Source organism: Globicephala melas, chromosome 7 (genome assembly GCF_963455315.2).
Source record: "Globicephala melas chromosome 7, mGloMel1.2, whole genome shotgun sequence".
Classification (NCBI taxonomy): Eukaryota; Metazoa; Chordata; class Mammalia; order Artiodactyla; family Delphinidae; genus Globicephala; species Globicephala melas.
Genome location: NC_083320.1, coordinates 28,132,800 through 28,157,896, shown reverse-complemented (window position 1 = coordinate 28,157,896; position 25,097 = coordinate 28,132,800). Strand labels below are relative to the sequence as shown.

Genomic DNA, 25,097 nt, shown 5'->3' with positions numbered 1-25,097 from the left:
CAGTCTAAAGCCACAGGAGTGTACCATAATTCCAGCATGTCCACAGAGTAAGCACTTATAAATTATTGTTGAATGGCGGAACTTTGAAATATAATACATGCACTAGTAAAATAAGACACTGAAATGTCAATAATTTCTAAAAACTGTGCTAAAACCAGCATCTCCTTAGTTCAAAAGCATTTTCCAAAAGTAGCTGGCTGACTTAACACAAGGTCACTCATGCCTGCACACATACGGCCCTCACCTAGTACAGCTTCTTTATCGGCTCGGGGTTGCTGGTCTCTCCCATCCCACCCTGCAAGTGTCTGCTCCCAGTTACTGAGGCCCTCCAGACAGAGCAGGGATGACTTACTTAATCTCCCCTTTGGGTAAATTATTTTTCAGTAGTAAAGGTGATCATCATAACTAACTTAAATTCAAAGCTTCACTGTGCCACCACTATTTGGCTTTTCAATGCAGGAACAAGCACGAAATTGAAAATTTAGTCTTGACTGGTGGTGACTTCCCTGTTCATTTCTAAACAACATACTTAAATCTGATACACTTGAATTGAAATTTTCCAAATCAGGCTTTCAATTAAAGCTACCTTCATGGTAAATTTCTTGTGACAAATTGTGGGGTTTACTGAAATAACTTGATTTCATTTACAGGAGATATATAGACTTGGTTTAGTGCGGGTTGTTCTCTTTCTGGTTTACTGTCTGGGGGAAGGTGAGAGGAAGGGTGAGTAGGGGAGAGAAGCAGTTACAGGGTTTTAAGAACTAACAGATGACTGCCTTGGCCTCCACCTTGTATCTCACCCTCCACAGCAGTTCCAGTAGCCCCAGGCTTCCCCAGGATGAGGCACCGGCCCATCGTGACTCAGAGGTCATCTGCTGAATCATCTTAGCCCTGCTCTTAGCCACCTCCAGGTTTTCTGTCAAGGCTGACTTTCTGGATCCTACCTTAACAGGGTTTGACAAGGTCATGATCAATGACAGTTACTGACTACAGACATCTTCCTCGCCTAAGGAGTGCTAGTGGTCAGCTTTGGGCTTGAATGTCTCTTAGGAGACAATTTGTGACATCCACATTCCCAGCGACCTTTATTTAAGAAGGCTGAGGAAATGTCATCACAGCAGACTCAGGAAGCCTAAATTCTAGCCTCGTATGCTTCAGCCAAGTCTTTCTGATTCAGTGGGTAGATCAGAGCTGCTTCTACTTACTTCACCAGCATGGCATGAAGACGGACAGATGGTTTAATATAGCAAACTCCTTAAAGGAGACATGCCTTTTCAACAAGAGGTAGCTAGGACTGGTCTCTTGAGGGGACTTTTAAAGTGAATTCCAATTGTGGGATTCAGGATTATTCTTTAATGAGCTTTAGGCTGAAAATATGTTTCATACCTGCACATTTGAAACTCTGAGCAGTGAGTCCTCGTTCCAAAGACAAAGTCGTCAGGATGCTGAGGAAGCTGGTGGTCACAGACTGGCGTTTGTTCTTCCTGAGTTCATGCCCACCCATCTGATCCTTGGGTTTGGTCCTCAGCGTGACCTGCAGGTTTTGTTCTGAACTCCTTGCCGCATTGGCAGCCGTTTTCAGAGCCTCCATCCACTCCTGGGCCCTCTGCCGGGTCTCAGCACGGAGGCGGAGGACATCTTGGGGGAAAATGACTTGAAAGCAAGAGTCACAGTCATCCAGGTTGTCCATCTGGACGGCCAGACACACATCCACATTGTAGCTCAGCAGGGGATCCTCGTCCAGCTTGCCAGGCTGAAAAGCCATCAGGTAGGCCGGGCTCAGGACAAACGTAAATGCCTTCCAGTTGTTTTGGATGGTCAGCCTGTACAGCGTCCCCGATTTGAGGATGTTTTGGTACTCTTTGGGGCTATCCAAGACAGGGGATGGCACGAGCAGCTCACTGGATTTCTTCTGCAAACAACGATTCTGTGGACAGTCGGCATGATGACCGAGCCCCGGTGAGTCAGCCAGTTCCTCTGGCCGTCCCATGTAAGCAGGCGCGGCGGCGTGCACACCTTCCCAAAGCTTCTGCCCCCAGTCCAAAGCCTCCCATGGCGACTCTGCCTTTAGCTGCAGCTGAGTGTTGTCATACAGAACAGTATCCACCAGCCTGGCCTCGAGGTTGCCCAGAACAGATATGCTCTGGAAGTGTGACAGCTGATACGTTCCACAGAGGTTCTGATTCCCACTGCTGTCGAGGCTGTAGAAGTATAAGCTGTAGGGGGAGAGTTCCGCGTAACAGCTTTGCCAGTAACTGTCATGGTCCTTCCGAATCTCCAGGTAACCCTTTTTCAGAATGTTTGGGAATGCCTCCTTGTGTTCTAGAAAGAAAGGAAAAAAAAATAAAAGGAAGCAACATATTAATCCATTAATATGAATGAACAAATGAGATGAAAAGGCAGGTGCCAGAAACCAAACGGATCAGGGGTTGACATCCTTCTGGCCCAAGAGTAAGTACTGGGGAGTGGGGTGTTGGGGTTTCATGGTCAATGTGACATGCAGAAGTCCGTTCGGAAAACAGAAACACCGAATGACTGGGACTCTGCCATGTGGGCCCATGAAACAACTGCGCTTTGCCAGGATTTCTTGTTTTCTAGATGACGTTCTACAGAGTACCAAATACGAGAGAGAGAATGTTCCTCCTGCCACCTGACCTAACTCCCTGCTAATACGCATCTTTCTTTAGGTAGGGAAAGCCAGGAAGGGCCAGTGGAAAGACCAGAGCATGAAGTGCACTGCACTTCTCATAAACTCCTGTTTCTCAGATGCCCCCATCAGTCTTCAAGGCCAGGCCATGAGCCTTCTGGCTCATAACCAGTTCTCCAGCCACGCCTCAACTACTCACTTCTTAGATCTCTGCTTGGATAGCAGTTCCTCTCACCTCTGAGCCTGCTTATGCTGTTCCCTCTGCTTGCAATGCCCCTTTCTCACCACTTCCACCAGCTATGACACACTTACTCTTCACTCAGCCATCCTCTCTTCCAGAAAGGGAGTTTGTCCCGACTCTCCCAACCCCACTCCCTCGCCTGCACAGACACATCCCTCGGTCAGTATCAGGGATCCTTACTATATTATTCCTCTCTAATGGGCTCTCATCAGTTTATATAAAACAGTTTATAATTTTTAAATTATAAAAATAATTTATAATTTTTAAAGAAGTGTGTCTTCGCCACTGGTCTGTAAGCTCCACTGAGGACAGGGGCTAAGGCCTGTCCTGTCATCCTTATATCACAGCACATAGTGTAATGCCTGGTACACAGTAGGTACTTAGTAAGTACTTGTTGAATTAGAGTAGAAATAAAGCTTCTACTATAATGTCCAGCATATAATAGGTATAATTCCCTTCCCTTCTCTTCCCCTGTGTTTCACAAGTCCATCTGGTCATGCCATCTTTAATCAATGACTAGCTGCAACAGATACAAATTTCATACTTTAATAAAAGGGGACTGTCACTTGGGAGATGTCCTGATACTTTCAACAGGCATGAAAATGAGGGAGCTCTCCTCCCTAGTACAGCTTTTCGTTTCTGAGATGTTTCTCAATCTTTTTGCTGACACACGTCGGAGACAGTCATACACTAATTGAGTCACTCCGTGAAGAAGAGAAATCACATTCCCAAAGGGTATGATTTCTGATCTTGGCTGGAGGAAAAAAAAAAAAAAAAAAAGAGTAACACAGATCTAGATCTTCAAATAGGAAAAACCAAAAGAGAAAATGAGAGAAATGCAGCAGAGAAAAGCCAGTTTTACCTGCTTTACATCTCTGCTCCTGACATTCGTCAGTATTTCTGTGGTAATTCAAAAGCCATTAATTTCTTGCAACCCACACTAATCCCTTTGCAGAGAGAGATAATGGATGCCTATTCTCCGTTTTCTTTTCTGATAATGCAGTAAGAGAGGCAGTGCTGTTAGAGACACTGATGCCACCTCTCCGCCTCTCATTTACATCAGGTGCCGATGACAGTTCAACCTTTTCCATAATAAGACCCATAACCTCGCATCCCTCCATCCCCATCCCTCCTGTGACCTAACAGCTCAGGCATGTATCCCCGAATAAAATAAAAACCATCTCTCTTGCTTTTAGCTAGGAATTTTCCTCTCCTTTTCTTTCCTCCCTGAGAGCTTTTTACAACAGCTTCCACGAATTAGAAATTCTAACTATAATTGGACCCAAGCCAGAAGCAAACCTCACTCCTTTCTGACTGTATAAGCTAGGGTGTCAGATGCCAGCTTGGGTGGATTGAATAGAAGTCTAACAGGGAGTCTCAAAAGTTCCCCCACCTTCTTGCTGCAAAATAAGGTAAAGAATGCACTGTGTTTCAATATCTTCTCTCCACCTCGGCTCAGCCCTCTCTAAATAGGTATGTTAAATTGAGATAGAAAAGAGGGGTGTTAATCATAGGAAATGGCCCATCCTTATAGGCTGCAGTTTGTAGTGTAATTTCTTGGAAAAGAAGAGAACAGATGTGATCAGAAAACTATTCTCAGCATGTATTCCTTTCTGGAGGGCCTGTTTATTTCAAACCTTATTAATATGTTGTGTGTGAAGTATTAATTATCTGACTGTAGAGGGCTGGAGAACTACCATTTCTCTTTAATCTCTAGCTGCTACTTTCTACTGAATCTGAAGTTTATTTTGAATATTTTTGCTATTGACAAATCAGAAGTTATATACTTAAATCTAAGCTTTCGTTAATTTACTATAGTTCAACTTTTGTTTCCCCGGACCATATCATTTCATCACATACATTCTTCTAAAGTGTTCCATTTCACGAATGAACAATATGACCTCTGTCTTAATTAATATCATAAATGGTTCAGGTAGAACAGCTGACAAAGATTATCGCCGTTTCCCCAATGAAAATAGAGAAAGGTGATCAAAATGAATCACTGTGTCTGTAAATTTCATACTGAAACCATAAGAGAGTAAGTCCCTTGTGAAAAACAGCAAGAAGCAAAAACAAAAACATAAACAAAAAGAACTTGAGAACTCTTTGCTTCCCCACTGCTTTCCACTGTGGCTAGTTACAAAGACCTGGGTCAGTTCCTCCTCAACAAAGACCCCTTTTCCTTCTCCCCCTGGTCCCACAGTACCCAGCGCAGTGGCTTAAGGACAAAAATTGCTACTGATTGACGAGGAAGAGGGGATTTTTCCCCCTCATGAACCTCATTCATTTCTGTACTGCCAACTCACTGAAGAGTTCCTCTTTTGCCATTATTTCCTCTTTCTGTTCTCAAAAAAGTTCCCATTCTCAGGCCACCATCTTAATCAAGATCTTAAATGGGCTCCCATTTCAAGCCCTCCCCCCGCACCCCACCATGTCACACTCAGTTACCGGGGTAACCTTTCTGGATCACTCATAACCTTTCCCATGCCCTCCCCATCAGCCCAAAACCCTGCACAAGTTTCCTGGTGCTACACAATAAAGTCCAAACTCCTTAGACCGGCCTTAACACATTTTCTCATGGAAAATTTCAAACACAGTTAAAGGCATGGAGAAGAGTAAAATGGACACCTGTGGGCTCACCCCTTAGCTTAAAAGTCATCAGGTTTCTGCTATTCTTGTTTCCTCTTTCCCACTCCTCTCCAACTCTTGCTTTTTATTGTTTTTTGTTTGTTTGTTTGTTTTTGCTGGAATACTTGAAAGCAAATTGCAGACATTTTATCATTTCTACTGTAAATATTTCAGGCTGTACTTCTAACAGATAAGAATATATACATATATATATATATATATATATATATATACCAGTTTCACACCCAAAACATGAATAATTACTTATCCAATACCCAGTCTGTATCTCATTTCCCCAGATTCTCTCAAAAAATTTCTTTATACAGATGGTTTGCTCGATTTAGGTCCACACCTTGATTTGGCTGGTAGGTCTTTTAAGCCTCTTTAAACCTATAACAGTTCCCTCTTTCTCCTTTTTTTCTCATGCCATGTATTTATTGAAGAAATTCATTCCTTTGTCCTGTAGAATTTCTCACATTCTGGATTTGGCTGAGTGTATCCTCACGGTATCAGTCAAATGCTCCTGTTTCCCAGGTTTTCCATCAACTGCTATTTACTTATTTTATTATTATTTTTTAAAATATTTACCTATTTATTTGGTTGACTGAGTCTTAGTAGCGGCAGGCAGGCTCCTTAGTTGCAGCTCGCCAGCTTGTCAGCTGCGGCATGTATGTGGGATCTAGTCCTCTGACCAGGGGTAAAACCCAGGCCCCCTGCATTGGGAGCAGAGTCAACCACTGTGCCACCAGGGAAGTCCCTCATCTGCTATTTAGATCTCAAGATCCAGTTAGGTTTTTTTGTGTGTCTTTTTCGTGCAAGAATATGTTACAGGTGGTTGCCCTACTTGCAGGGATATGGAGATTGATTAGGAGGCTCAGATGAGGTTAGCCTGACCCCTCCGTTTTGAGTTTCCCCAGGGACCTTTCACACTGCAGCCACTCTCTTCCATTCCCCACACTCCAGCCAGGGGACTTGCTGTGGCTTCCATTACTGGCCCCTCCCGACCTTCAGGCATTTTCTCTCACTGTTTTCCCTGCCTAGATTTCCCTGCATCTCTGCTTGTCCATGTTTTCATCCTACGTGAGAGCTAGTATAAAATCTCACCTTTTCCTGAAGCCTTTCTTTGTCCCCTCCAGTTGAACACAGCTGTCCTCCTCTGAAGCCCCATGGCTCTATGGCTACACCACCCTGATGACTCATTTCAGATACTATTTCACACTCATCAAATATGTACTAAGTTATATAATAAAAGTATTCCAAGAAAATCAATAAGAAATGATTTTAAAAAGTTTCTGCCTCCACATCCCGGCACCCACAATCCTTCTGCCCAGACTGTAGAGCGTTTGATAGGAAGCCTTTAGACAGTATACATATGTAATAATAATATTATAAATAATAATTGGGACTGTTCACATATATTAGCATATGTAATTAAAATGTGCTTCTATTTGGGTTACTTTATGCAATTCTGTTTTTTTAAAAACCAGCATGTCCCAGATCACAATAAATGAAACATTTAGGTAAACGTTTAATTTACCAAGAAAGTCTGAACTGCCCGAGTCAACACCATGAATGATGTCATAAGAATAGGACTTCAAAGATCAGACAATAGTTCAAAATGAAAGATAAAGAGCAACGTTTTAACATTTTCAAAGAACTCAGAAGCCTATGTGGTGTCAGTATTCCAAATCAAAATTATCTAGGCAAATTTAAAGGAAACATTTAAGTTCTTACAACAAGATGAATAAATGTGAAAGGAAGCCGAAGTAGAGAGTGAATGGAGTACCATGATGCTACAGAATCACATTCTGTCCTAGACAAGCCCAAAAGCACTGCCCCTCAAAGTTCAACAGATTTATTACATTTATTACATAAATGTATACATTTATTACATTACATTTATTACATTTATTACATTTACATTTATTACAGTTATTGCCCTTCATCATCTTTCTTTTCAGTTTCTCTACAGGTTATCTAGGCTATTGTTAGCTAAAAGGATAGATGATTTTAAGATCTGAAAGCCTAGGAAACAGGATTTACAACTACACATGGGCTCAAAACTAAGGGAGAAAAGCAATTTGACACACATTTACTGAGTACCAACTATGTGCAAAGTAGAACACTAAGCTTTACTGGAGACCCAAAGATGACAGAGGTCCTCAAGATGCTTACAATTCAGTTTTGGCAAATGACTCTAATAGGAGGCTTCCAGGTCAAGGATAAAGGAGGAACCATAGCGCCACTTCAAAACAAAGACACTTCTATGATTTGGCTCTTCTTCATGAATGGCCAGTGCCAATGACCTGTACTCAACCGCTACTGTCTCTTGACTTCCAGATCCCATCCCCAGCCTCCCAGACTACAGTGCCACTTGGTTCAACCTCACCTCACAGCTCTGACCCAGGTGCTGCCAGCACTACATGACAGCCTAGAGCATGGGAGAATGTGACTAGACTCCCTCAGATACAGACAACCTGAGAACCGTCTGTCTACTCACTGGCCAGCCCCACTTCCTCCTCCAAGACTGCACGCTTCTCTGGGGTTAGTTACAACCTCTAGGCTTCAGGACTCAGCCCTAGTCCTCAACTCCAATTTCTGGACTTCCCCTCTTACTGAATGGCCTGCTCTTAGCTCCACGCACCCTTGGAGTAATAGCCCCTTCTGGCACTGTCTGACGCAGAGACAGGAGGCAACTTTCACTGACTGCTACTGACTGCCTGGAACCCTGTACTGAGAAAGATGCTGAGGCCACATCCAGACTCAGTGGGGAAAAAGCACCATGATGTCACTGAGGTGGGAAAAGATACATGTTATGTATTTGCCACCTGGTTTTAGGATCTTTACAAACATAGGTCCTCCCCCTCCTTGATTCCAGAGACCTAATTCTCTCTTCCACAACAGTAACATCCCAGACCTCTTAGACCTCTTCATCACAAAGTATTTTCCAACTTCCAATGCAGTACTCCTTCATTCTTCTCACTCCTCCACCTCCCCTACCTTCCATTCCATCCTTATAAAGACCTTTAAACATGAAGCCCTTCTACCTCACCCCTTAAAGTCTCTTCCTTGTTTCACTGGACTCCCTCCTCTAGACTCTGTAGTCAATAGTTAAAACTTGTTTGCTCAGACTTCCCAGATTTAAGCACCAACTCTGGATCGTTACCATCGTCTATTTAAGACCAGCATGCTCGAGGAAGACTCAGAAGTATTAACACAGGTATGTTAGTTCATTTCAACTGCTATAACAAAATACCATAATCTGGGTACCTTGTAAACAACAGAAATTTATTTCTCACAGCTCTGGAGGCTGGAAGTCTGAGACCAAAGTACCAGCTTTGGTACTGGTGAGATAAAGCTTCCTGGTTGATAAAAGGCCATCTTTTTGCTATAACTTCGCATGGCGGAAGGGGCTAGGGAGCTCTGTAGGGTCTCTTTTATAAAAGAGACTAATCCCATTCATGAGGGCCCCACCCTCATGACCTGAGCACCCCCAAAGCCTCCTCTTAATTCCATCACTTCAGGGGTCAGAAGTTTAACATATGAATTTTGCGGGGGGACACAAATATTCAGGCCGGAGCACCGGTCAAACATAGATTCATGTTGCTCAACTTCTTTTATAGCTTTAATCCTGACAATTCATTCTTTTATTCATCTCATGGATCCCAAACACAATCCAAGAACAATTTTCCCACATCTTTAGTCTTTTCAAACTGCAAATGCCACCATCTCTTTATGTACCATAGGGAGCTCCTTTACATATACCATACTCGGCTTCACTTCAACATTACACTAACCAATATCCTATACAAGTAAGACAGAGCACAGTGGTTAAGACCACATGTGCTAGAGCCAACTGGCTTAAGTTTAAATCATAATTCTGACCTTACTGGCTGGGTAACCCTGGACCAATTACTTAACCCAAGTCTCAGTCTTATCATCTTTAAAACGGGCTATATTAGCACCTACCTCATTGTACTATTGTGAGGAAGAAATGAGTAACTCTCAGAACGCTGCCTGACACATCTTAAGTATTCAATAGATGTTTCCTATTTTAGCTTCTGGTCTCAAAAGAAGCAGCTTCTTGCCTCCTTGTTAAAGCTAACCCTTCCACCTTCACTCTGTACCTAATTCTTTCCCTCTTCTTCAGAATCTCTCCCTCTATAACATCTGAAAATTACGTCTCTATGGATCTCTTTTCCTCTTGTCTTCTAATGTCCTAAGGTTTGCTGTGTCTATTCAAAATTATTCACTTGAACCTACGTCTTCTATGGCTCAATCTGTCTCCTTCCTTCAGATTCCAGATTCTTCTAATGCCTCTACTTTCTGTCCCGCACAATCTGGCCTCTGATTATTGCTGACCTCCCCTCACATCATCTCACATTACTTCTCTCACTCCAGCCAAAAGCCTCTCATGGGTTTTGAACAAGCCGAGCACTTTCTGGCCTCAAGGACTCTGAAGCTGCTGTATCCTAGGTTTGGGACATCTGCCCCCAGCTCCACTGATGTATTCAACTCCCTCAGCTTTTCACCTCAAAGGTGCCATCCTCAGTGAGGCCTTCATCCCTCAGCATCTCAGTTAAAGGGCCCCCCTCAGTCCCTCTCTATCTTACAACATTGTTTTATTTCGTTCAAAGAACTGCTCCTTGAAGACAGAGACCTGAATGTCTCTCTCCCTTCCTATTCCCAGTGGCTGGCTCTATAAGTATTTGTCGAATGTATGCACCAAGGACTAAGCTAGAATCGTGGAAACACCAGGTGAATCAGACAGACCCTGTCAACAGTTTACAGCCCAGTGACAGCCCTCCTTTCTCTCTTCACAGGTCCCACTTTCTCTTTTACCACAGTCGCCCTCATTTGAGTCCCCACCACCTCACATCATGATGACCGCAGAGCCTTCTCATTTCCATCCCTTCAATTCTTTCCATCTACCAATCCACCCCACGTACTGTTAGGGCCTGAGGGGACCCAATAAATAGCATCACTTTTTTTCACCCAAGTTCTAAACCAACTGAGATTGACAGAGGGTAGTCAGACGCATAGAAATCAAAACATGAGCCAGCTGGAGGACACAGCTTAGGTGTGTAGCACCCCAGAATTCCACAGACTCACCAATGAGTCACCCGCAGCACTGGATCAGCACAGGCTCCCCTCCCAGGGACCACCCATGAAAGGCTGGTGGGTGGTGGAGCAGGCCTAGAGGAGCGGACCAGAATCAGTGCTTCCTGTAGAGGCTGAGTTACACATGCCTGGTTCCTCTCCTAAAGTTGCCCGTAAGTTACTCCTCCCCAGGGGTGGAGTGTGCAAAGGGAGGGAGAGAGGCCAAGGGGGCCATTCTAACTGATGAATCTTTACATGGACACAAAAGCTATAGGGAAGGAGATTCCCTGCAACCCACCCCCCACTACCCTTGGCCACTGCCAGCTTCCAGACTTTCTGTAAATTATCCTTTTAATCTTGACTGTCAAGAAATTTTCAAGTGCTTCTTGCCAAACATATCATGTTAATTCTCTCTGTCTGGCTTTGAAGGTCCTCCATAATCTCAGCCCACTGCTCTACAAAATGTAGTCCTGCTCTGGCTTAGCCTCTGACCACCCCACACAAAGCCTGTGTTCATCTCCACCTCGGCTGTGTGCTCAACCCTCAGTGCTCAGCTGGAACATCCTTTCCTCAATGAAGACTTCTCTGACATTCTAGACCACAATCAAGTCTCTTTTCTTTACATTTCTGGTTAATAAAACAGTTTTCCAAGTCTATTTGTTTCATGTTATTATTCAACTGTGTTTAAGCCAGAGACTAGGGGGAAATTAACCAAATTTAGGTCCTTGTTCTCATTAGAGGGCATGAGGGAAGTGAAATTAACAGTATGCACATCAATCGTGACACTGCCACAAATGTCCATAGCAAAGAACATGAAGAGAATGATGCTACAGGAACCAAAGAGGGGCTGTGTTTTGTACATTTTCAATATGGTATATAAGCCCTCACACAGTGCTGGCCACAGTAGTGCTCACAGATATTTGTTAACTTATTCTGGTAGAAATGAACTAGGCTCAAGTGATATCTCTTCTGTGAGTTACTTTGAAGATCTTTCTTTATGGGTAAAAGAGAGTATCCCATGTGTTTTCCCTTCATTAACCTAGGGGAAAAGACATATCTGTGCAGGCTCTAGAAGAAAGAGATCCATAACATATCTAGCTATGTATTAGCTAGACACACCAGCTGGGGATCTTTTCCATCTAAGTTCTTTGTGCTATGAGCAACAGTGATAGTGCATAAGTCAACACAGACCTGGTCCATTTCACTTCTCAAGTGTGAACCTGGCCAGGAGATCACAGACCCAACCTCTTAAATTCAGAGGTTTTCTGCCTTCTGTGACAAGGGTAATTTCTAGTGCTTATAGAACTTGTTGACCCAGAAAACATTTCCAAACATCAACTTTCAAATGATGCTCACTCTTGGCCATCGTGAGCTTCTCATTCTGTTTCGTTAATCTATACGAATTAAGTGTAAGAGAATCTCTCATACTTAGGCCACCAGATTTTAAGATAAGTGGCATTCCATTGCTATATCTTTGGGTAACACAGAATCATAGAAACTTAGAGCCAGAAGGGACTAGAAATCTCTTCAGCCCAGCCCTATCTGAAGTAGAACCTGTCAGGGGCCTCCAGCCTATCAACTGTCTCCCCCTATTTACCAACGGAACCCTAATTTTGTTCAGTTGTGGAGATGGCCTCTCCCCTGCCCCACAAAAGGGATCATGATTTGTTTAACCCAATCAGTAACCACATTTTCCTTTGCCAGAGATTGCTTTAGGGGAAGGCATGCAACCCAGTTCTGGCTGCAGACGAGGTGCTTTTCGGGTCCTCTGGGAAGAGACCCAGAGGAAGTGCCCTGCTTTCCCTTCCTGACTTTGGCAGCTGACATATATCCTTGGGACTGCTGTAGCCATCTTGCATAAATGAGGGAGAGAAGAGACACTACCAATATACTGAGGATAGCAGAGGAAAAAGATGAAAAGTGCCTGGATCTTGATGACCCTGGGGCTACCAGAGGTAGGTGTCCTTAAGTGTTCACTGCATACAGTGTTTGATATTCACTAAGTGTCCAATAGCTATCTGTTAGATACGTGAAAAAATAAGATGATAAATGGCCTCACTGTTTATGTCACTTTCAGCTGAGTTTCTATTACTTGCTTCTAAAGACATTCTAACTGATTTAACAGATTTGGAAAGAGGTTCCAGGAAACAAAGTGACTTGGCCAAGGTTATACCACGGAGTGTGCAAGTTGAGAGTGGAACTCCAACCTCCAGACTTTCAATCTAGATGACACTGTGCTTTATCTGTGGTGGAGGGGATGAGGCCTAAGCTTCCTCAGACCTGAGAGGCAGCATTAGAGCGTGGTTAGGTGTGGCCTCCAGAATGGGCTTGGCTTGGGGTCCTAGCTCCACCACATACTAGCCAGATGGCCTTGGGTGAGGTTACCTTCTCTAAGGCTTGGCTTCCTCCTTTGTAAAATCAGCAAAATATTAATCTCTTAGTCTGACATATTAAACTATTATTAATATTAAATAAGATAATGGATGAATATTTCTTAGCACAGGTCTGGGCATAAAGTTAACTCTCATTAAGTGATAGCTCTTATTGACAGTATTAATACTAACAAGATTCATTCAACTTGACTCAAGCTTTAGGTAAGGAAAAATGAAAGAAAGGCCATTTTCATTCTGGAAACAAACAAATAAAACAGTGCTGTCCTGATTTTCCAAGCACCAATACATAGAGTCCAACCAAACACCTTGCATATGCTCATACCTGATATGATAGAAAGTTGTCTACAATACAATTCATTTTATCAAAGAACTGCCAACCTAGTGTGGGAGATGAATGTACAAGCAATTACCTATAATGTGCGGCAGAATAAAATGTGCTATGGAAACATAAAATAAGAGAAAAAAAATAATTTTAATTTAAAAGAAACACAAGAAACAGAGAACAAACCAGTGGTTATCAGAGGGAAAAGGGGTCAGAGGAGGAGCAAGATAGGTGAATTAGAAGGATTAGGAGGTACGAACTACCACGTATAAAATAAATAAGTTACAAGAATGTGATGCATGGTACAGGAGATACAGCCAATGTTTTATGATAACTTTATGCAGAGTATAATCTATAAAAATAGAAAATAGGTATGTTGTGTACCTCAAGTTAATATAATATTGTAAGTTACTTATACTTCAATTTTTTTTTTAATGGAAAAATATGGAAAGGTCTTAGGGATGATGTGGCATTTGAACTGGTCCTTGAAAGAAAATGGAGGATTCTGAAAAGTGAAGAAGACAGAGAAGGTATTGTGGGTGAAGAGACATCACGAGCAAAGTCCCAGGAGCTTGAACGCACACGGCACATTCAAAACTAGCACACAGATGGGGTGACGAAAGGTGCAGGTGATAAGCTTGGAAAGATGGGAAAGATGCTTTAAAAAATTTACACTTGATTTTGTAAACAACGGGGAACCATGATTCATTTTTGAGAACAGAGTAGCACGAAAAGATCTGTGTTTTAAGAAAGTAACTCTAGCAGTTTGTGAAATTAGTAACTATAGTTCTCCTTAGCCAAGAAAGATAAAATACATTAACAGAACAACCGCATAAAAATGCCAGACATTTCATTTTCAGAGTTCCCATATACATTTGTTAGGAATCAGGATGCGGGCTGGCAATGAGGCATGTTGGGTTTCCGAAAAATATAACCAATGGAAACTATACAACCATATAAAATCAACTTTCTGTGACCTATTTTAGCAACTTCTTTGCACTGACTAATCTTGCTGAAGAGTGAATCATAAATTCAGCAGAGCCCATGTCCTGGTGACCTCACTTGTTCTAAGCCCGTAGGAATATTCCCACCTCTACTGGCTCCAAGTCTTTTGAGAAACATCATAATTGAAAAAGCAGTCATTTTAGTATAAGTCCCAAATTTGGCTTTCTTTTTCTTTCTTTTTTTCTTTTTTTTTTCTCTAGTGAAAGATGAGGAAAAAGGGAATCAAAACAGAGTAACATAGAACTCCAGATAAAGAAACCATACTGCCATGGTTTTTCTAGCCCTACAGAAAAACTCTGCTTGAGACCTTCTCCTAAAGTACTCAGCACAAGAAAAACAGGCAGAGGGATGGTACCAGGTCACCAGAGAGTGAAACCGACTGAAACAAAAGCCCAGCTGACCACTGCCCTTGCCAGATGAAAATGTGAACACAGGGAGGGAAAAGTCAGTCAGATTCGGGCAGTCTGCTGAGTTTCAGAGCTCCATAGCTAATGCCAAGGAGTTCTTCTAAAACTTTTTTATTTGAAAAATTACAACAGCAGTTCATCCAGAAGTAGAGTCACAAGGCACGTGGAAATGCTTCTGTGTTACCTAATTTCAACCATACATATATTCCCATCATGACCTTCCATTACCTCTCTGACTATAGTAATTGGCTCCCACACAACCGTAAGTCAAGGTCAGTTCAACAACATCCTAGAATAATATCATTTTAGAGTTGGGAAAGATTATAGAGATAATTTAACCTGCTTCACGAGTTTACAAACCAAAGGCAGTAGACAAGTGATTCTTCCAAACCTACATGGTGAGTTAGGGGTAGAGCCACGATACAATGTTTGCAAGTCCTTGCTGAGTGTTCTCTCCATATAGCCTCACCTTCCTCTACCGTGTGTATATACTTAGAGGGATGAAAGAGAGAGAGAGAGAGTGTGTGTATATAGCTATTTTTCATATTGATAACATATCTAGTGTCCACACGTTCTTATGGCGTTTTATGTTCTTACCTTAATATATGTTTATATTTGGATTATAATTCTATGGTGTTAGGACCCCGTCTTTTTTATCCCACAGGAAATTCCCTGCTGCCTCTGGCTGTATCATTACTTAGTGAACAAGAACAGGGTAACAGTGGTGCAAAGGGGGAAAGGGTTAAGACAGATACAGGTCAGGAGCATGTCTGTACAGAATGAAGATTAGGACTAAAAAGGAGCCATTCTGGTTGCAGGATCAGGGTCCTCCCTCAGGGCTAGTTCCCAGTCAAACCTCGCTACAGCTGCCTAGGGCACGGCAGACCCTGGGATGGCAGAAGCAAGGGAGCTGGTGCTAAGGAAGCTTCGGTCTCCACCACCTACCTTGAGGTTCTCTAGAAATAGCTGCCTTTGAAATGAGGTGATGACTGTTATTTAATGGATGGGTACATCCTTTCATAACGTATACATATATCAAATCATCATGATGTACGCCTAAAATGTCGTACAATTTTGTCAATTATACTTCAATAAAGCTGAAAAAAAGAACTGCTGTTGCCATCTCACCTTAGATCTATTCCTTCCCCATCAGTTTATGACCTAACCCTTTTGCTATGACTATTCTATCCTCAGGTAATGCAGGTAGTCTTAACTACATTGGATTCAAGCTATACTCCGTCCACCTAGTAGGACCCACTTGCAGTACCCTAGCACTTAGCATAGTCTGTTTTCCTGAGGCAATGACATCTCTAGAATGCATTCACAGGCTTCTGAGTAAGACTGAAAAAGGAAGCCAAAGATGGGGCAAAACTCTGAAGCCTTCTTTCCGTGGTCACAAACCCAGAGGGGTCGGTTCACTTATGCTTTTCTGTATGGATAACATCCGAGAGTGTGAAAGGCAGAGTTACAGTCTTCCTTTTGCAGCTTCGTTGGTCCTCTAAAGGACTCTGACCAGCTCTGCACTGTTCATGTAGTAAATGTGTCAAAGGCAGGAAACAATCCTTGCTTAGCCAGACTGCTTGGGTGGGTCTCAGTTTTCCTAACCAGTGATTCCCTGAGGGAGTAATTTTAGTTGATGAACATTATCACCCAAATCTGCTTCCTCCACATCACTTCCTACCCTTTACTCCCACAGGGACTAATTGCCAACAAGCCTTCTCTAGTGGAGGGTTCCGGAGACTGCGAACTACTGGCTTCCAAAGTAGGGGTCCAGCTCCAGCTTAGGGGTTAAGAGCATGGAGTCTGAAGAAAGAGTGCCCGGGTCCAAATCGAGGATCCACTTGTTACTCGCTGGGGAACTGTAAGCACGTTACTTAAGCTCTCTGTACCTCAGTGGCCTCATCCTTAAAAAGGGCTCAATAAAAATACCTATATCACAGGAGTGTTATATGAATTAAATAAGCTGCTATCTGCACGGCACTGAAAATAGTGAACAAAGTAAGTGTTTGCTGCTGTTATTGTTATTTTTTTCCCTTCTCTTTCCACCTGGGCTCTCTCACTTACCCTGAGGATGAACACACCAGGTGCTCGGATGTTGGCTTTGATAGTAACAAGTAGGCTGTTAATCTCTTTGATGTATTCTGCTCTCATAGATACCAAAAACCTAGGAAAGAAGTGATCTTCAAATCCAAAGCAATAGCCTTCTGTAAAGAAACACTATGAGGGAACGGGGAAAAGTTGAGGAGTGATGCAAAAAATTACCTCACGTGACTGCCAACTTCAGAAAGACTGAAGGGCGCACCACAATTATCTCCCCAGGCTTTGTGCTCACCAAACAGCAGTCAGATTCCTCTACAAAGGGTAATCGTAAGCATGCCTGTGTGACCCTGGCATCTGAGATGGTGTCTGGAGACTCCTCCAAGGCCAGGGCACCATTCTTCCAGCACCAGGGGCTACTTTACAGGCCGTATCTGTTTGATTCTCTCTTATCACAAGGATAGTGCACAGCAGCCTTTGAGATGAAAGCAAATCTTCATTTCCTGCTGCTAAAGAACTTCACAGAGAGGATGTGCAAGGTACGAGATGCTAGATGATGGTGCGAGGCCCTCGGAAAAGAGGGTGGAGTTGTTCTTTTTCCAGAAGGACATAAACCAGCTAAAGCACTAATGTTCTTAATTTATCAGCTTGATTTCGATCAGAAATACATTCATCTCATCTGTAAGGAAATGTTTTCAGGATGTATTATGTTCAGGACACTATATTAGGTACTGAGGATAATGCAATGCATAAGAAACAATCCCTTCCTCAGTGACCATAAACTCTGGCGTAGAAGACAGTAAACAGCTGATGACAAATCAGTATGAGAGAGGAAATGGATGGTTTATTTCCCATTAACCAACCAGTTAACAGCTATGAGAAAGTACAATGCAGGAAGGCCAATTCAAGAAATATTTATTACGAGGCCATTTTATGAAACTGACTATGCCAGGGAGAACTAGGAGTGATTGGTAGTATCACTTTGCTTCTCATGGATGACTTCCAAATACAATTGTAATAGTAATAATAATATTATTAAATGTTTAAGACCTCTATTAAGTGTTTACTGTGTGCCAAACATGGTTCTCAGAAGCACTTTAGATCTTTTAACCCATTTAATGCTCACAAGATATTGAGGTAAGTACTACTATTATCCCACACTTTATGGCCCCCCCCAAAAAAAATTAAGGTTCAGAGAGATTAAAAAACCTGCCCTATGTTACACAGCTAGTAAGTACTGAAACAAGGAATGAAATTCTAACAGTCTAGGTTTATAGTCATTGTTTTAACCAATATGCTACTTTGTCTGACAAGAAGGCCTTCTTCAGACAGGCTTGCCCATTAGCCAAACAACTCCTACTATACCCCAGCTACCCACTGCCCTCAATATGCCAAAATCTGGTTTGCTTTATACCCAAAGCATCATTTATCCTCAGTAAGGCTCACAAGCCTAGTTAATCATTGCCAAACGAGGCAGAAGACACAGAGGCCCTACCTAATGAAGAAGACCCTTGGGCTTGTCGTAATGGAAGGAAAGGGAGGGAGTGAGGGTGGCAGAAGAGGAGGAAGCGGCGGTCGAGGAGGAGAAGAACTGCTCCTGGTTTAAGTCTTTAAGCTACTCAGGGGCCTCAGAAAAAGGATCCAGAAAAAAATAAAAATCAACTGGAGAAAACACAAGACTACAAAGTAATAAAGCCCATAAGTAAGAGAGTGACAGGGCTAGACACAAACCCTGATAGCCTTTCCCCGTCTGCCTGTGGTGTCAGGAAAGGGCTTTACAGTGAGGAAAGGGTTCCTGTGCATTTCTTCTGTTTGTTTTCTTACTAAAACTCTGTGCCATGCCCTGAGAGGGTTGCACCCCGCAGTGTGTAACGTGTCTTCTGTATCTGTAGCCTCTAGCAACTGGCATCTTTTGAACAAATCCACTTTGGCATGGGGACACTCAGAACACAGTGACAAACTGACCCCAAAGCAGACACTATTTGAGCACGCCCCTGTAGAACACTTGTTTGCAACTTGCTGACCTCCACTGAAGCACGTGTGTATGCGGGCGTGTGCACACGCACATACACACACTCACAGGGCTGAGCCCTGGTGACTCTGGACACTCTACTCCCCTCCCAAAAGCCATTTGATCCTAGGAGAAGACCCTGCTGGCCAAACTACAAAGATCTGGAGGGCCCTGGGTGGACCCCAGAGACACACTCTTTGCTGAAAACCAGGTGCACTGCCGTGCCATTGCTGGGGTCCCAAGCGCTGCCCTTCACCCCAGAGCCGAGGTGGCCCTTCAGGCAGGCGGCGGTGGCCTCGGGTGTTTGCCTCCCCGCTGCAGTCAGCTCCTGGGCTCTGCAGGGTGGGCTCCAAGGCCACAGGGCCACCTTTCTTCCCTGACGCGCTCTTCCACAAACACTGGATCTGCTGAGCCTGGGGGGGAGGGGCAGAGAGAAGCCCCCAGCCAGCAAGTGTGCACAGCGCAGAGGGGAGGCGTGTGCAGGACGGAGGTGCGCCTCGGTTTACAACGTGGCTGCAGCGCCCGCACTTCCCTGTCTCAGGTGTGACGTTGATTTATTGTTGCTGAGTAACTTCTCGTGGTAGAAACGAAATTTCTTTTAATATATTACATATGTATGTACACACTCGTGTGAAATATATGTACTTTGAGGGGATCTATTTCTGTTCCATGGGGAGTCATTCTTTCCCATCAGGAATCTCACCTGCTGCTTTGTGTATCTGGTCAGATTCCTGGCACGTTTTGTTTCCTGTTGTTTAGTAAAGGTGCTCTTCCTGGGATGCACACACACAAAAACACCAAGTCGCCCTCCTCAAAGGAGACCCATTTGACTACATTTTATTTCATCTGAGGAGCCTATCATTAACCCTTGTTAATTTTTAGAACAGCTAGAGTGGAGGATGTGAGGATGACAGGCCCTGTCTGGACACCGAATCTGAAGTGCCTGTGGGACACTCCAGCAGAGGTGTTCACCAAAGAGCCGGATACGCGAGTCTGAAGTTCAAGGGAGAGATCTGGCCTGATCGCAATCTCCTGGGTCCTCAGCTACAGCTCTGGCCAAGATACCACACCGCCTCCCTCTGCTTTTGGCATATGCCTTCAGGAGAGACAATAAGCCTTTCTTCCGTTTGGACGGCTACGTTCAAAGGTTCTAAAGTGAACTTCACTCAGAGATCTTGGCTGATCTTGACTCTGCACATGGGTGTTGCCACTTCCTCGCCTCTCCCAAATGCTGTGAGAATTACAGTCGGCAGAGTGGGTGACCAGCCATGAACCTAGAGCTCCTCTCCACCCCCAGCCCAAGTGTGGGCAGCCCACGGGCCCTGCTTGCCCCTGCCCTTTACCTAGTGAGCAACAGGAACAAGATTTCTCTGTCCTGCTCTCCAGAGTATGCCAGAGGGAGCAGGTGTCAGACACTTGGCAGGCCATTTCCCCAACCTTATTAATTCCAGACAGGATGCGTATCCCGTGGATGACCAAAAGGGGGCCAGGTTATATTATATCAATACTTGCAAAGGCCACTGGTTACAGTTTAGCTTTCAAAATACCACTCGGTACTTATATTTCAACATAATACTCAAACTTTTTAAATTGAGAATTAAAAAGTAATAATCATGGTCTGTCATATCCTCAAGAGAGAAGCTAAGGAAGGTTCTTTCTTTAGCTTCCTTTAGAGAACATGAGGAAGGCTGGTTCTTGCATTTACAATCCAAACAAGATTGGAAGAAATAAAATTGGAAATACGACATCCTCTTAACTTGGTTTATGCCAGGGATTTAGAATGGTTACAGTGGTTTAGTGATTAAAAAAAAAGAAATCTATGTGAACTCCAAGAAACCAAACAAAAACTGAGGTTGTTTGCTAATCAATGAGTACAACTGTTTGTACGTGAGCCCAAGGCAAAGGTCTCATTCTGCCAGGCACTGAGGTCGCAGCAACTTGTTCATCCCCTAATGTCTAGCCAGTTACCAAGCCCTGTGCTTTATAATGTCCTTTTCTTTTTTACTCCCATGATCACCATTTGGCTAGATGTTACAGAGGACTGGTGAAAGTCTAGGAGAGAAGATAAGGAATTACAAGTCATGAATTTGAGTTGGGGGAAAAAGAGTATTTTAAAAGGATAGATTTGAACTGGGTGTGAAAATAATGTAGCACCTCATAGGCAGGAAGACTGCATCTCCTTAATGGACATACTATACCATATCCTTGCCTCGAGTTATACTTACAAACTAAATGTTATTAATTAAAATTTAATGTAAAATAAGTAAATAAAATACAATGTTAAATGTATCAATGGAGTAGCAAGCAATGATAGAGATTGAAGAAACGCTAAAATAGCAGTTAAGTACATAAAATAGTCTCCCCAGTTAATTAAGCAGAAGCCATCTAAATTAAGAGGTTAAGCAGGGTAACTGAAGAATCATCAGTAAGAGGGCTTCCCTGGTGGCGCAGTGGTTGAGAGTCCGCCTGCTGATGCAGGGGACACGGGTTCGTGCCCTGGTCCGGGAGGATCCCACGTGCCGCGGAGCGGCTGGGCCTGTGAGCCATGGCCGCTGGGCCTGCGCGTCCGGAGCCTGTGCTCCGCAGCGGGAGAGCCCCCAACAGTGAGAGGCCCACGTACCGCAAAAAAAAAAGAATCATCAGTAAGAAAAATGGGTACCCTGTATAAATGAAGTTATGGTGAAGAAAAATGCTGGGGGAAACAGAGAGATGGTTTGTCATGTCTCACAGAAGAGGAAGTTCACGGGTGAGTACATGAGTACATATTCATGTGCATGTGTGTGTGTGTGTGTGTGTGTGTATAAAGTACAAGGAAAAAAGAAATCAGGGCCCTGCACCATGAGGTCCTAACCAACCTCTCCAAACGTTTCCTCCCACGACCGCCATGAGATCCTTTGGTCTCCTCAAGGGTCAGCCTGGTCTCCTTGTCTCCCCCTTGGTCCACACCATAATCCTGACCGAGTGTCCTCCAACTGTGACTCTCTTTCTGCAACTTAGTGTCCTTCAAGGTCCAGCTCAAGTTCCATCATGTCTCACAAGCCCTTCCTGACAAGCCCAGCCCAGAGTGTCTTCCCCTTCCTCTATCCTCTGACAATTGCTGCCACTCACTCATTTTTTTAAAAAAATTCCAACAATATAAAGCAAAACAATGTTCCCTCCCAGGCATTTCAGTTGAGCACCTCCTTTCTCTCACCACTGGGCACCTTCCTGAGTCTTTGGGAGTGTCTGATCCCCTCAACCTAATGAGAAGTTCTTTAGGGCAGGGACTGTGTCTTCACACATCTTTTAATCCTTCATATCACAAGACTATGGCCAAGGTATGAGCTGATCAACATCTACCAATGTGAATAAGTGGTATCATACAATGTTCAAAGGAAAGTACTACATTAATCATGAGAACATTCTGATTCTAACATACAAGATTAGGAAAGGAGAATTAACCGTAGCCATCTTTTCACTCAGTTCCTCCTAGGAGGAATAAGACTGTAGACTTCTTAAGTAAGAAGGGCTTAAGTAAGCAAAGGGGGCTTAAGTAAGCAAAGCCAGACACGGACAATGGAGAGTAAGACTCTCATGAGGTAGATGCAAGAGAGACAAAGGAAAATCAACAATTATTTAATTGCAGTCAGATATAAAAACATACCCATATTTCCTTGAGCATCTTCTACCTTGTTTGATGAGGACAATAGAAAAGACGTCCTGGTGAAGTGAGGGCCCTGAAGAGATGGTTGTTGCTGCTGAGGCAGAGGCATGGTTTTGAGGACCACCCTCCAGTCCACCTGGCTAATATCTGACCTTGATCGAGCATGGCCGGGCTTAAAAGTAGAAGTCTCATCCAATAAGTCATTCACAGAACGAGGTCTGTCCCTCCGACGCTGACAGATGTTGAAAAAATCAAAGGTTGAAGCTTCCTTTTGTTCCATCCAGGACAGATTATCTGGGGTTGTCCCTTTCTGGACCATAAACTGTTCTTTGGCAGGGAAGACATTTTGAGCTTTGGTTTCTAAGAACCTGGTCTTACAATGGTCCCAGATCATGCCTCCCTTGCCCAGGGAGGAGACATTTCTGATAGCACCATTGTCTATGTTACTGAGGACCTCATGCCCCACCAGTTCAGGAACTTCCTGAATCCCATAAACCTCTGCTTGCTGCACAGCCTTTTCTAGCTTACTATCAAAAGTAGTAAAGAAATCCTCAGTAACTTCCAGGGCTGGGCTGATATCATCCACTTCCAAAGCTTCCATGTCACAGGCTCCAAGAGGCCTAAGCCTCCTAAGCTTGTTCAGGAAAGGGCTTCATGAACATTTACCCGACAAAGAGAGGTAAAGTTTTGGGCAACAGAGTTCTGGAAACAACTGGAAGGAACTTTCATTCAGCTGCCCAGAGCAGGCCAAGCACAAGGGTGGTTGATGTTTTCCAGGACATTAAAAACATCTGCTAGATGATAACAGTCATCAACAAAGGTACTGGGAGACAAACATTCCTTTGAGATTATTCTTCAGTGAGACCACTGTAAAGACAACAGGAAGTGCTTGTCAAGGCAATTGTCACCACCATCTTTAATTTCCTGAAAGAAAATGAAAAGAACAACATTGGCACATAGTTCATTGTATTCTATATCATTGTATTCTATATACATAAATCTGCCCGCTTACTTCCTCATCTTTACATCTCTTCCATGGCAGTCATGCCCAAACGTGGACAACACCTACAGAGAAGTTCCACTGTCAAGAGTACACATCACTGGGACTACCCTGGTGGCGCAGTGGATAAGAATCCACTTGCCAATGCAGGCGACATGGGTTCGATCCCTGGTCCGGGAAGATCTCACATGCTGTGGAGCAACTAAGCCCGTGTGCCACAACTACTGAGCCTGCACTCCAGAGCCCACGTGCCACAACTACTGAAGCCCATGTGCCTAGAGCCTGTGCTCCGCAGCAAGAGAAGCCACCGCAAGGAGAAGCCCGCGCACCGCAATGAAGAGTAGCCCCCGCTCACCGCAACTAGAGAAAGCCAGCGCGCAGCAACGAAGACCCAATGCAGCCAAAAAAATAAATAAAAAAAGAGTACACATCACTGCATTGTATTAGAACTTACACAGAGCAGGGTGGGACTCTTGATAAGGGGAATTACGGTCAGCAGCTTTTACTCATACAGAGAAGCCTACACGAGCAGCTGTGAAAAGACTGCCCCGGCAAATCTCTGTGATATTGACCTAAAAGAGTTAGCCAAAGAGACTAGGAATTCTGTGACTGCGCTTATATCGTAATCAGTCTGAAAGTCATAAATGCATGAGTCCTGTCACAAACCGTGAAAGCACTGATGGTTTGTCAGGCTCAAAGGTGCAAGGGGGAAGTAGAGAGGGAGAATGGCCCTTTTATTAACCTGAATGTTTTTGTGTTGTGTTTCCTAAGCTTAGATTATGTAATGCCTGATGATGACTCTGGACTTCACAATTCTTCCAGTCATCTTGCAAAAAGGCTTCAGGATCCAAACTCCCTGAGGCTTTGAGGATTGGCTTACGAGTAGGTCCAGCCTTGGGGCTGGGCAGAAAGAATCATAACACTAACCACACTGTCTGGGAAATGCTAGATCTCCAAGGCCAGGCCAAACGAGAACAGTGATGCTGTCCAATATGGTAGACACTAGCCATACATGGCTATTTAAATTTAAATTTATTGGGTTTCCCTGGTGGCTCAATGGTTAAGAAGCCACCTGACAATGCAGGGGACACGAGTTCGAGTCCTGGTCCGGGAAGATCCCACATGCCGTGGAGCAACTAAGCCTGTGCGCCACAACTACTGAGCCTGCACTCCAAAGCCCATGAGCCACAACTACCGAACCCACATGCCACAACTACTGAAGCCTGCACGCTTAGAGCCCACACTCCGCAACAAGAGAAGCTACTGCAATGAGAAGCCTGCGCACCTCAATGAAGAGTAGCCCCGGCTCGCCACAACTAGAGAAAGCCCATGCAGGGCAACGAAGACCCAACACTGCCAAAAAAATAAATAAATAAAATAATTTTTTAAAAATTTAGAAAATAAATAAATAAATTTAAACTGATTAAAAATCAAATAGGGTTCCCAGTCACACTAGCCACACTTCATGTGCTCAACATACACCTTTGTATCTTTACCAAAAAAATGAACAAAGAAACAAAACAACTAGGTAAGCTTTGTTTTCCTTAACTACTTACAAGTAGGTAAAACTAGGCAATTAGCAACACCTTTGCAAGTTGCTGCAAAGGTACATAAATGTGCTTTCTTCTTTAAAACTGCAAAATTTCTGTGGTTAATTAAAATA

The 25,097-nt window shown here is 43.6% G+C and overlaps 1 protein-coding gene across 2 annotated transcripts in view; it reads right to left on the bottom strand.

Moving 5' to 3' along the window:
* Positions 1-25,097, bottom strand: part of PLEKHM3 (pleckstrin homology domain containing M3) — a 187,623-nt gene that overhangs the window by 141,897 nt on the left and 20,629 nt on the right. For both annotated transcript variants that reach the window (XM_030853453.2, XM_030853476.2), the window contains exons 2-3: positions 22,435-23,358; positions 1,387-2,322 (exon numbers count right to left, since the gene is read on the bottom strand). In XM_030853453.2, the coding sequence (XP_030709313.1) occupies positions 1,387-2,322; positions 22,435-23,035 (1,537 nt within the window). In that variant the 5' untranslated portion in view covers positions 23,036-23,358. The remainder of the gene's footprint in view (positions 1-1,386; positions 2,323-22,434; positions 23,359-25,097) is intronic.